Raw genomic sequence first — 12,500 nt, 5'->3', positions numbered from 1 at the left:
ACATATAAGTGGTGCTGGGTATCTCATTTGCCACATTTACAATGTGACATTTACATACACATCACATGTACAATGTGATGTTTACATACAAGGATTACATGTTATCTCATTTATCACATTTACTGACATACAAGGGGTGCAGGTTATCTCATCACATTTACTGACATACAAGTGGTACTGGTTATCTCATTTATCATATTTGCAATGTGACATTTACATATACATCACATTTACGATGTGATGTTTACATACAAGGGTTATATTTTATCTCATTTATCACATTTACTGACAAGTTGTGCTGTTTATCTCATTTATCACATTTACTGACATACAAGGGGTTCAGAAACAAATTTTAATATATAATGCATTTTTCAAATTCAGAACATGTCATCATTTACTTCTATAAAATAGAAATATTAACAAACTTGGGTGGGACAGATCAAAACAGGCAGTCGACAAAAGACACGGTATCTGCCAAAATTAATCCACCCTGTGTATGTAAACAAAGGCCGCACATGCGCAGATCAGGATGGACACAAATGGTCGGACTGAAACACAGGATTAGAGGTGTTGCCCCACCGACACACACACACACACACACACACTAGCTCTTGTAGAATTTTGTTTTTTCAACATTTCAAAGTATGTAAGTAGATTATTCAAGGATTTGTAGGAGTACCTGCGAGCCTGAATCAGTAGTGTACTGTAGATTGCTCCTACTTATTAGCTAAAGACAGCTTATAGTAGCACTCAGAACCAAAAATAATAACTTTCCTCTTCTGCTACCGCCCAGCGGTTGTTTTCTTTTATTTCTAATCTCTCGCACTCGTGTTCGTTTTCTGTGGTGAGAGTCAATGCATGTTCTTTGAAAGAAAACATTATGCTGTACTATACCTTGACGACCGCACCGGGGTGTTTCTACTCTTAGGGCGATGAACCATAAGCACCTGTTTTACGTCTTCATATCACTGTGTTCTGCAATACTGGAATTAATACATCTCTCTCTGGTTGACCCATGCACACTTTCTTTTGCCAATGGTCCTTGAAGATTTTTTGCCATACCATCTTTACGAGGCCTTGGGTGTTTTCTTGATGGTGTTTGGTGAGACTTTGGTTTTGTGGTGGGGATGCTGTGGTGGTAACTCTGGGATGGCCGCATGAAGACCACCTGTCCCCCAGCACTTGCATGAGGTCCGTGACAGGACTAGCGGCCACCCCACACAGTCTTGCACCTTTGTGGTCAATCGCCTGATGCACCCTCTCCTCCTGGTGCCCTGCTGCTGTGTTGCTGCTCCTGCTGCAGTTGCTGCTGCTGTTGGGTGTGACGTGAAAGCGCCGCTGCTGCCACACACTATGCTAGATGCTTCTGTAGTTGAGGCCAGCACCAGCCTCCCTGTCTTCAAATAAACTTGCCCGCTCCTTTAGAACGCGTCTGTCAATTCCTGCGATACTACTGCAGAAGCATGATCTTCCTCACTCCTGTAGAAATAGTCTCCAGTGTCATGGAGCTTTAGAAAAGAAAAAAAAAGTCAGAATAATGCAGGGTAATATAATTCAGTAGGCTACTTTATCACAGAAAATGTTGCTATGATACATAATTAAATGGCTGAATTAAGAATAGATTACAGCTGTTTTAACGGATTTTGGAGTGAAGGCAATCTAGCACTGAGGATTACCTGAGCCACTTCAGTGTGGGATGACAGGCGCTTATCACTTGCAGACGCCGGGCATGAGACCATCCCCAGGTCCCAACCCCCCCTCTCAGGCCTCTCCCCACCCCCCTGGGGGGCCTGGGGGCCCAGGAGGGCCAGGGGGGAGCCCCATGCACATGAATCCGCAGGTAAGGTCCACCTTCCTCTAGTTAGCATAACCCTGGTGACCCATAGATGAAAGCCAGACTAAGTTAGGCGAACCAAGCATGTGGGCCTTGCCCAGCTTGTGCTAGTGCGGGAGTAACACTAGCAGCAGGTGGGCTGGATGTGGCTCCGGCGGCATTGTTTCTCGTATTGCTGACTGACCATATTGATGCTCCTGGTCACTCATTGATGGCACACCCTCCAGCCTCTACTTGTTCATATTTCATTGTGTATGTTAATTTATGTTTTCCTTACAACTCAGATTTTTTTTAAATTGAAAGGTTCAGCCACTTGTTTTATTATTATTATTGTTATTATTAATAATATTACTATTATTGATATGATTATTTTATTATTATTATTATTATTATTATTATTATTGTTATTATAAATTGTTAAATATTATTTTGTTTTTCTTATTTTTTAATTTTTGTGTTGAGCTTTTTCCTCCTTGCAAGAGATCCTTTGTCTGTCGAGTGCTTCAAGAAGTGCCTGGAGCATAGTAGCACACATCTGCTTGCCTGCTGGGCAGGGTCGTCATATCCAGGTTGCTTAAGGCCTGAGAGAAATGCTGGTGTGTAGCAAAGTGCAAGACTAGACAGGGTGATGGCAGTGCAGCTAGTGAATATGCTGATGCTGGATGCTGATCCCAGCAAAAAATTTTGTGGGCAAGGCTGAGCACATGGTCATATGACATTGCTTTGTGGTTTTTGTCATTTTTATATGTGAACTGCAGTTTTGACAGAACATACCATTTTGAACACACCTTCAGCCACATAAAGAGCTTTAGAAGGCAATCTGAAAGTGATGTTGCATGTGGGGAGCAGTGGTACTAGTGTGCTAAATTGAATTACATGCACTACTGACTTATTCCATTGTTGTTGAAGCTTTATGTATGTTCATAGGTTGATATTCACTTTACAAGAATAATTTCATTTAAAATGGTGGTGCCAGTTGAAGAAATTCAAAATTACCCATGAATCTAATTTTTCAGTAGCAATAGTAATATCCAAGTTCATTAATTGAAAATATATACGTAGTTTATTCCAGTACAGTAATACTTCGGTTTACTAGTGCGTTACTTTAAGAGTGTTCTGATTTACGAGGGGAAAAATCACTACAGACGCCTTGGTTTACGAGCGGTGACTTGGTGTACGAGCTTCTTGTTTATACAAGTCGAAGATGCGAGCGTGGGTTCCCTATGTTCGCTGCATGACGAGAGTGCTCAGAACGGAAAACAATGGGAATGGGATCTCGGTTTTTGTTGTATGCTCGCAGAGGTAGAACCCGCGTGTCTGCTTACATTTGTGCTCTAGTGTTCGATCTTGTGTTTTCAGCACTACAGTGTGCCTTCATTTTGGTTTGCGAGTAAAATTCTGGAACGAATTAGCTCGTAAACCGAGGTATGACTGTATTTCCAATTACTGCATATTTAAATTAAGAAATATGCGACTTAGAATGTAGTACTAGATATAATTACGTCCCAAGAAAGGAACAACAATATACTAAAAACAGAGCAGCTTTGCTTAATGCCTCAAAGGATCTGGCTCCTGGAGAAAAATAACTAGACCCCCCATTCTCTCTCTCTCTCTCTCTCTCTCTCTCTCTCTCTCTCTCTCTCTCTCTCTCTCTCTCTCTCTCTCTCTCTCTCTCTCTCTCTCTCTCTCTCTCTCTCTCTCTCTCTCTCTCTCTCTCTCTCTCTCTCTCTCTCTCTCTCTCTCTCTCTCTCTCTCTCTCTCTCTCTCTCTCTCTCTCTCTCTCTCTCTCTCTCTCTCTCTCTCTCTCTCTCTCTCTCTCTCTCTCTCTCTCTCTCTCTCTCTCTCTCTCTCTCTCTCTCTCTCTCTCTCTCTAAGAAAATCACACACACTGTATATTTATATCTGTAATAAACCTCGTTTTCAAAGATTCCGCAGAATTAAAATAATGAAAAATGGATCGGCTTGTGGAAAGGAAAAACTTAACAATCAGTGCATAAAGAGGATACGGAAGCCGCTCTCAGAATCCATTATTAGTTATTATTACTTAACGCTTCCTGCCTACTATTGTTTGCGTACTCTCCATGGTCCTTCCTGATCCTCTCTACTTCCTCGTTCCTCCTCTCCGGGCAGGTGTGCTCTCTCTCTCTCTCTCTCTCTCTCTCTCTCTCTCTCTCTCTCTCTCTCTCTCTCTCTCTCTCTCTCTCTCTCTCTCTCTCTCTCTTCTCTTTTCTCGTGTTTGTGGCTGAGTGTGTGTTTGTTCGTTTGTGTGTGTGTGTGCGTGTATAAATAAGAGAGAGAGAGAGAGAGAGAGAGAGAGAGAGAGAGAGAATGCAGAGGGAGGGGCACTGAGCATATTAGGAAAAACGAAGAAGAGAAGGAGGAAACGTTTCAAGAACTGGAAAAAAAAAAATTAGGAGGAGGGAAAGTTGGGGAGGATGGAATGTGTGTGTGTGTGTGTGTGTGTGTGTGTATGTAAATAAGAGAGAGAGAGAGTAGGGGTAGGATAGGGCATGGCAGGTCACGTGGGCGGAGCTCTAAGGGGATCTAGCCAATCGCAGCAAGAAGACAGGCCTTTTTTGTATTGCTGCCTCCCTCGCCAGGTGCCGCACGGCCACCCATTTGCTGCAGGACACCAAGAAGGCGAACATATTTATATTACTTATATACTGTATTTGACATGAACCAGACATAATTGTAGTGCCATACAAAAACTCCAAAAATCTTTGGTGATGAGGTGCCAAGGGTGAGGTGGTGAGGGTGAGGAATTGAGGTAAACAAAGGAAAGTGTGAGGCGTGCCATGTGCTTTCCACATTGCCCTCACATATGTTATTGTGTCTAATCTACATTTTCATTGCTTGCTTCTGTTTATTTCCGTTTTGTTTTGTCTGACGGACTGGAGTGTGGGTGCGGTTTGGTGGTTGCAGTGAGGCGGTGCAGGCGGCACTGCTTGTAAACAAAGAAAAGTATGAGGTGTGCCATGCACATTCCACAGTGCCCATAGACATATTATTGTGTTTATTCTACATTTCCATTGCATGTTTCTGTTTTTGTGTCTTGTTTTGTTTGACTGACTGGAAATTGATAGTTCCTTCATTCCTTGCCTCCATCCCATGTACTTTGGGTTCAACTCACGTACTTTGAGTTTATGAGTCATATTTTGATGTTTTGAATAGTATGAAGACATGTAGTGGGCGTGCCTGATATATATATATATATATATATATATATATATATATATATATATATATATATATATATATATATATATATATATATATTGATCATTATTTATTTGTTACATTGGCCTATTTAGTAATTAAAATGATTTTTGTTAATGATTATGTACTTTAACCCCTTCAACACGAGGACGCTTATTATGCGTCCTTACGTGCGCCATACCATATCCGAGGACACGCATACTGCGTCCTGGCTCGCTTTAGCCAGTATACGAGTTATTTCATCTCTATATTTATGCTTACATCTCAAAATTATCAATTAACTTGTTTCTTTATGTGCACCATTTAATTCTGCATGTTTTCATATATAATACATGATGATTATGTTGAGTTTATGGCTGAAAACTTGTTATATTCAATAGCGACATTTGAAATTTGGCGCGCGTGGCAATCTCGGATACGGCGCAGGGCGCTGTTTTGGCCCAGCCATAGTGAAGGGGTTAATTAAATGTGTGAGGTAATAGATTCTACCATGTATTATTTGTTGGTATTTTCATTTCAGCCTTTCATGTCACCTAGATATCCTGGTGGGCCTCGGCCTGGGGTAAGAATGCCTCAAATGCACAGTGACTTCACCGGGGTAAGTGAAACATTGACTTTTTATTTATTTTTATTTATTTTATTTTATTTATTTATTTATTTATTTATTTATTTATTTATTTATTTATTATTTTTTTTTTTTCAAACTTTATTAAATTGCAATAGGTGTTTCTGTTCTCCATTTTGAACCAGCAATGAATATAATCAAGATTTTAAGGGCTAAAGCACATTTTATTATGTTGCTTATTTTAGCTGCTTGATATGCTTATGGCACCTCTGGTGTCATGGTTAGCATGCCTGGCTGTGAATCCACCTGCCGGGGTTCGATCCCAGGAAACTGGAGAGAGGTCCAGCATATAGTAAAACTATGCTGGACTAGATATATTATTCCTATCAGATTTCCAATTGACTTGATTAAAAGATCATTAACACCCTTTTTCACATTTTCACATCAGGAAGAGATTTCCTTAAATTAATTTTTAAATGTTGTGAGCTATGATCAAAAGAAGCAGTGGGGGCCATAGTGGAGGTGTCAGTCAGGTCAGGTATATGTCATAAAAAAACATCGACAGCTGCCTGCTTAATGAGTTTGTCCGGAGAAAATGAGAACTGAAAATCTTTGAAAAGTAAAGAGCTGCGAGACCATGAGAATCAGTCTGAGAGAGGAACAAACCTCTCCTGATAATGAGCATTGAAATCACTGACAAAGATAACTGCAGTGGTACATATATAATAAAAAACAATAGATGAAGTAACCACTATCATGGTTTTTATACTCACAAAATATATGCGATTATGTTTGGAGTGCAAACAAATTACAATCATCACATAACTACATTCAGAGACAGTCTTCTGAAAAGCTTGAAGTGAGCAGACAAGCCACATCTGTTTACTAGGTTTATAGAGAATAAAAAATGGTTGATTAAGCCTAGCAACATTGATCTCTTAGAGGTGCAATGGTAATCTGAGATGAGAGTTTCAGCAAATGAATTCAAGTCATAATCTTAAAAATGCTGCCAAGTCATTGATGTTCTTGTATAAGCCTCATATATATGTTAATGAAACAGGATTGGGATTAGTTTCTATGTTACCCACATGCTAACAATCCCTGTCAACATGTAAAATAATATCAAAAGCTAAACTAAAAATGAGCATTTGATTAGAATAATGGTGTTTATGAAAATAACTATTGAAAGAAAACCTGGTAAAAAAAGCCTTTACAAAAGTTACTTTTTTACATTCACTGGTTTAGCAAAGAAACTTTGGAGCCCTAGAGGGATGCAATGGCTATACCCCTTCTCCTAAACCCTCCACCCCACACTGCTTATCCATGAGATACTCTAATAGCTATCTGTACCCTACCTCTCCATTTGTATCTCTAACATGTGATGATTTTTAGTTTAGTAAGGGCATTATGCATTTTTTTAATAAATTACATAATTGCTGTTGTTCCTTCAGTAAAGTTACTTATTCATTTTTTAAAGTGAAATCTTTTTGCAGCTTTAATAGCCACAAATAACTTAATTCTGATTGCTAGAATATAATTCTTACATAAGTAATTTGTTAAGAGATAAAACTGATAATATGTATTTCTCCAGCCTCCAGCACAACCTATTATGCCCAACAGTATGGACCCCACTCGTCAAGGTGAGTATGAGACCAATTCACGGCAATCTATCCCTCTCCTGTGTTGTGGCGGCTTGTGATTTCTTTTTGTAGGCATTCTTACTACCTCTGGGCCAAGATAGAACTGACTGAACTAACTTCAGATACAACCTCTACATCAACTTAAATATTCTGCATGCATCTAGGATTAATGAACATTACTGTAAATAGTTTTAAAAATATCTAGGCCTTTAGGAGAATATGAATATTGGTTTTGCGGTAATGTTTGTAGGGAAAAGAGCTGAAATTATTATTAGACTGTATTTATGGCAGGCTTGGATTTCTTAATGTTACTAAATCAAGATACATTTTAGTTAAATGATATACACAATTATAATGATCAACAAAACTGTTAGATTCCTTTTAAATCAGATATTTATTTTGATATGCCACCTTTAACCAGGAGAAATTCTTCTGCATAAATGCGCATTTGGTCAGCCCTATGGTATCAACATTTAGTTTATGAATTTCTTTTTTCTCTGTATTTTAATGAAATGCAAATCAATTGTTTTGCATTCATACATTATAGTAAATGTTTAAGTTATACCATGCCAGCTTTATGCACAAGAAAGATCAAAATATCTTGCATGTTTGGCTGGGGTGCATGTATATGTACTTTTTAAAGAATCAAGCAAGAGGGAAGTTTTTTTTTTTTATTTTTTTATTTATTATTATTATTATTATTATTTATTTATTTATTTTTTTTTTTTTTTTTTTTTTTTTTTTTAAGACACATTTAGCTTCCTCTACTGAAATTTGTTTTCCAATTATTGAGGTATTAAATGTATCAGCTAAATTACTGGGAAAATATTTCATTGCTACTGTTGACAAAAGGATTGTGTAAATTATAATAGGTAGGTGATATGAACATGTTCATATTCAGTATTCACATATTCTCTGGATTCAACCCTTCCGAGCTTACCTGTTCAAAAATTATATTAAGTCAAAATATTAAAACATGAAAAAAATGAATGTCAGGAAAGAACCCAAGTGAAGACAACTGTCAGCACACAATTACTGTGTACATTTTCCCTTTTTCCTTTGGTTGATGATAAGGCTCTGTGAACAGTTTCCTGTCATTGGTATTATTTTTTACCTGTACCATCAGCACACTATCTTTTCCGCACAGCATCTACACTGTGGCCAAGCTATGTCTTTGAGACACCCTACAAACAGGCTCAGAGCTCACCACTTGTCTCTGTAAGGGCAGAACTTGCTACCAGGCATGTAGGATGATCAATTTCACTGGTCTTGTTTATAGTTTATTCTGAATTTTAATAAGTGATTTCATACCAATTTTTAAACCATACCAGTTTCCCCCAAACAAAAAGCAAGATAACTTGCAACAGAAGTTGAGATACTGAGAACCATGAAGGCAAATCTTTCTTGAGAAAAGACTTCAGCAGATTGATTATATGCAATAATATAATAATAGACCCCTTTCCTGCAAATGATGAGTGGGATATAAATGATAGCCTAAGTAAAGTGAATGTGTGCAGGAAGAGGTAAAAAGTACACCCAATTCACAGAATGAAAGACCCCAGTGAAATAGGCTACACTGCACATTTGCTATTACAGCCACACCAAAATTCTCATACACACATTCCACATCCATATTTTTATATACACACATGACAAGAGTTGAAAAGATAAAGCTGTCTGACCCTTCTTTACTCCCATGCTCACATTTCTTCCTTTCATGTTGTTAGTACCTGTCTGCTCTTTAATGCTATCTCCCTTACCTCTCCCTCCATGCTCCCATAAATAAAGCCATCCCTAAGTGTTTAGATTGTCACTTCTTGTCTTGCACTGTCAATGTCTTTGCTGTAACTCTATGGGTTTGCAAAATCAATGGTCTGCTCTCTTGCCCTTTCAAATACAATTAACTTAATTTTTTCTACACTCTTTTCTTCACTTACATATCCTGTCAAACACAGTTCCCAGCGGCATCCTTATGTTTTCTACTGACAACATTGTATTGTCTGCAAATACTTGTGCCACCAAGGACTGCTCTGTACCTCCCCCTGCACCTGAATTCTCTACTTTAGCTTTCACTTTTTCTCATACAACCAACCTTGTAAATATATCCTCAGGAGAGCCCATAAGGCCTTCCTTTTAACTCGTCATAACCTTCTCAGGGATCAGTATCCGCTCCACAACTACATTTTCATATATTTCAGCATTTCTTCTCTTATTTCATCAGTGCCAGGAGTTTTCCTTCTTTGTCTCTTCTATCTTACCCCTCTCCATCGTCCCTTGTGGATATAGCTCCCCTACTTTAAGTTTTACTCCCATACACTTCCTTCCTCCCACACACTCATCCATCACCGACTCAAAATGCCTATTCCACACCTTCTTTATCCTCATTCCCTTTAATAAACATTCCACCACTCCTTTTTAGTCTTCTAGTCTTTCCTCCCAATTTCTCTTAACTCCTTTCCGGAAGAACTTTTTGTTATCCAGATTTTTTGCTGATCAAACATTTTCTTGTAAGCCCGTGCTGTTAATTGATTGAATATAAGTTAGAATGGAATATTGATATATCACTACAAAAGATTTGCAATATATGTGAATCCAGAGAAGAAAATATTGTGATGCATGATTGTCACATGTAAGGCATATAGCTTTGAATACATATATACAGTCATTCCCTAACATGTGCATGGGTTAGAGGGAGAGACCCCACTGAATTTGGGAAATTCACAAATTATCAATGACCTCCAAAGCACCTAGAATTGTGAGTCCATGAATATCAGAAAAATGACCGGATTGATTCTGGGAAACTAGAGCAATGGGTGGGATATATGGAGCATAAGAGAGCAAAAGTATTACCTATTAAAGCAATGTGGGCTGTTATTTTTCATAGATTTTTAGACATTTTGTTACACAAGATCCAGTAAACTTTCAGCTACATTGTTGCCTTAGGTGATTTTGATGATTTACTGATCAGTGTTTCATGGCCTGATTTTTTTTATTCTAGTTGTTTGCAGGTCTTAGGAAGTGGGCTCCCAAGTAATTCAGAATTAACACATTTGTTTTTCATATGAATAGGATTTGCTTCCTTGTTGATAGTAATTCATATATCTGAGGATTTGCACCACAAAGGTATATTTATACATGTGTATAATGTGACAGTGTATCATTTATCATGGAACCCATTTTATATCTTACTATAAAATCATGCATACGGTTATTCAGAAACATTCACTCTCTGAACATTATGATGTGAACTTGTAATTCAGGGGGAAAAGTTAGTTCTTGAAAGAGATCAGAAAAAAAACATATATATATATATATATATATATATATATATATATATATATATATATATATATATATATATATATATATATATATATATATATATATATATATATATATATATATATATATATATATATATATATATATATATATATATATATATATATATATATATATATATATATATATATATATATATATATATATATATATATATATATATATATATATATATATATATATATATATATATATATATATATATATATATATATATATATATATATATATATATATATATATATATATATATATATATATATATATATATATATATATATATATATATATATATATATATATATATATATATATATATATATATATATATGCGCATGCACACACACACACACACACACACACACACAGGGAAGACCTAGTGGTACGTGACGGAAGTGTAACAAGAGGCAATGGTAAGAAATTGAAGAAGAGCGACTGTAGGAGAGACATCAAGAAATACAGTTTTCCATACAGAAGCATAACAACATGGAACGGACTTGACGAGGAGACTGTTTGTAAAAACGATTCATGAATTTAAAGCCAAACTGGATAATAAGCGTTATGGAGATGGGACAGCACGAGCGTAGTACAGCTCTTTTCCTGTATTTCACAACTAGGTAAATACACACACACACACACACACACACACACACACACACATACACAATCCTTACACTGTGCAGGGTGTTGGAAAATAGGGATGATCGATCTAGTGTATTATATTATCTCTGCTGTACAGCACATACATCAATATAATTAATGTTGTCATCATAACTAGCTTAGAAATATACTTTGAATGTAGTTGAAAATTGTGTGCAAAAGACCTTGTTTTCATTTAGGAACATGTTTAATGGTCTCGGTGTATTCTTTCAGGCTCATGTTCTTTTCATGAAATTTTCATTGCCTTGAACTCTGACTTCTTTTGTCCAGTGTTAATTCACAAAATAAGGTCCGATTTCATTAGATACATACATTGTAGTCTAAAGGGGGACATGACTGTTGGAAGGTTTTAAACTATCCTCACATAATGCTTTCCTGAAAAGCAAACATAACATACAGGCTCATAAAGCAAGATTACCAAATCAGGAAAGATACTCATATTATTTTTAGCAGTTTGGCTTTGAGTTTGATGTACTGTTAAACATTTTTAAATGTAAGTGATATTATATTCATAGTCATTTGTAGGGATTTGGAACGTAGTGAGGGCCATTACACTGGGCAGTCTACTCTCTCCAGTGTTCTCTTAGTCTTTGTTGCTATGCATTTTACTTAATTTTGACAGAAGTCATTTTGACTTCCCATCCTGCCTGCAGGGAATGGGGCTGGTAATAAATAAGAATAAAATAATAAAAATGGGGTAAGCTTACTCCTTCTCTTGCCAGTTCTGAAAATGTACATTATTAAGACCTACTCTAAAATTTGAGGTACCTCTTCATATTTCAAAGACAAGAAGTAAAACTATTTATTGCACAGAGAATGAGTGGCACTGGTATTAGATGTCCAAGATAGGGTGTTTCCCACTTTCGGTAATTTTTTATTAATGAAAAATAAATGCAGTGTATATTGCTTATATTTCTTAAATGCTACTAGTAGCATTCTTGGCACTGCATAAAAGTTGAGAGAGAATATTTGCAAAGCCACATAGCAATGGAAATATTGTTTGCTCATGGAAATGTACCCAGTGTAAGGTTTTTTTTTTTTAACCTCATGTTTGAGTAGGCACAGTGCAACACAACATTTTGCAGTGGGTGCTATTGTACTGAGCATCTGTAATGACTCAGTGAGTGAGTTTATATAGTTTACAAATAGAATTTGACATGGCCTCATCATCTGCTTTATTGTTTTCATAATTTACACTATTTTATACAAATATATTATTTATGAAATTGAATATTATTTG

The 12,500-nt window shown here is 36.7% G+C and overlaps 1 protein-coding gene across 12 annotated transcripts in view; it reads left to right on the top strand.

The window, feature by feature from the left end:
• The window catches only part of LOC127009196 (single-stranded DNA-binding protein 3-like), a 229,248-nt gene that overhangs the window by 168,591 nt on the left and 48,157 nt on the right, over nt 1-12,500 (top strand). For 8 of the 12 annotated variants that reach the window (XM_050882038.1, XM_050882031.1, XM_050882028.1 and 5 more), the window contains 3 exons: nt 1,721-1,840; nt 5,574-5,651; nt 7,210-7,258. In XM_050882038.1, the coding sequence (XP_050737995.1) occupies nt 1,721-1,840; nt 5,574-5,651; nt 7,210-7,258 (247 nt within the window). The remainder of the gene's footprint in view (nt 1-1,720; nt 1,841-5,573; nt 5,652-7,209; nt 7,259-12,500) is intronic. The other 4 variants (XM_050882037.1, XM_050882036.1, XM_050882035.1 and 1 more) reach the window with 1 other exon arrangement.

The sequence above is a fragment of the Eriocheir sinensis genome, chromosome 40, assembly GCF_024679095.1.
Source record: "Eriocheir sinensis breed Jianghai 21 chromosome 40, ASM2467909v1, whole genome shotgun sequence".
Taxonomy (NCBI): domain Eukaryota; kingdom Metazoa; phylum Arthropoda; class Malacostraca; order Decapoda; family Varunidae; genus Eriocheir; species Eriocheir sinensis.
The sequence above is the reverse complement of the archived record's forward strand: the minus strand, read 5'-3'. Positions and strand labels throughout refer to the sequence as shown.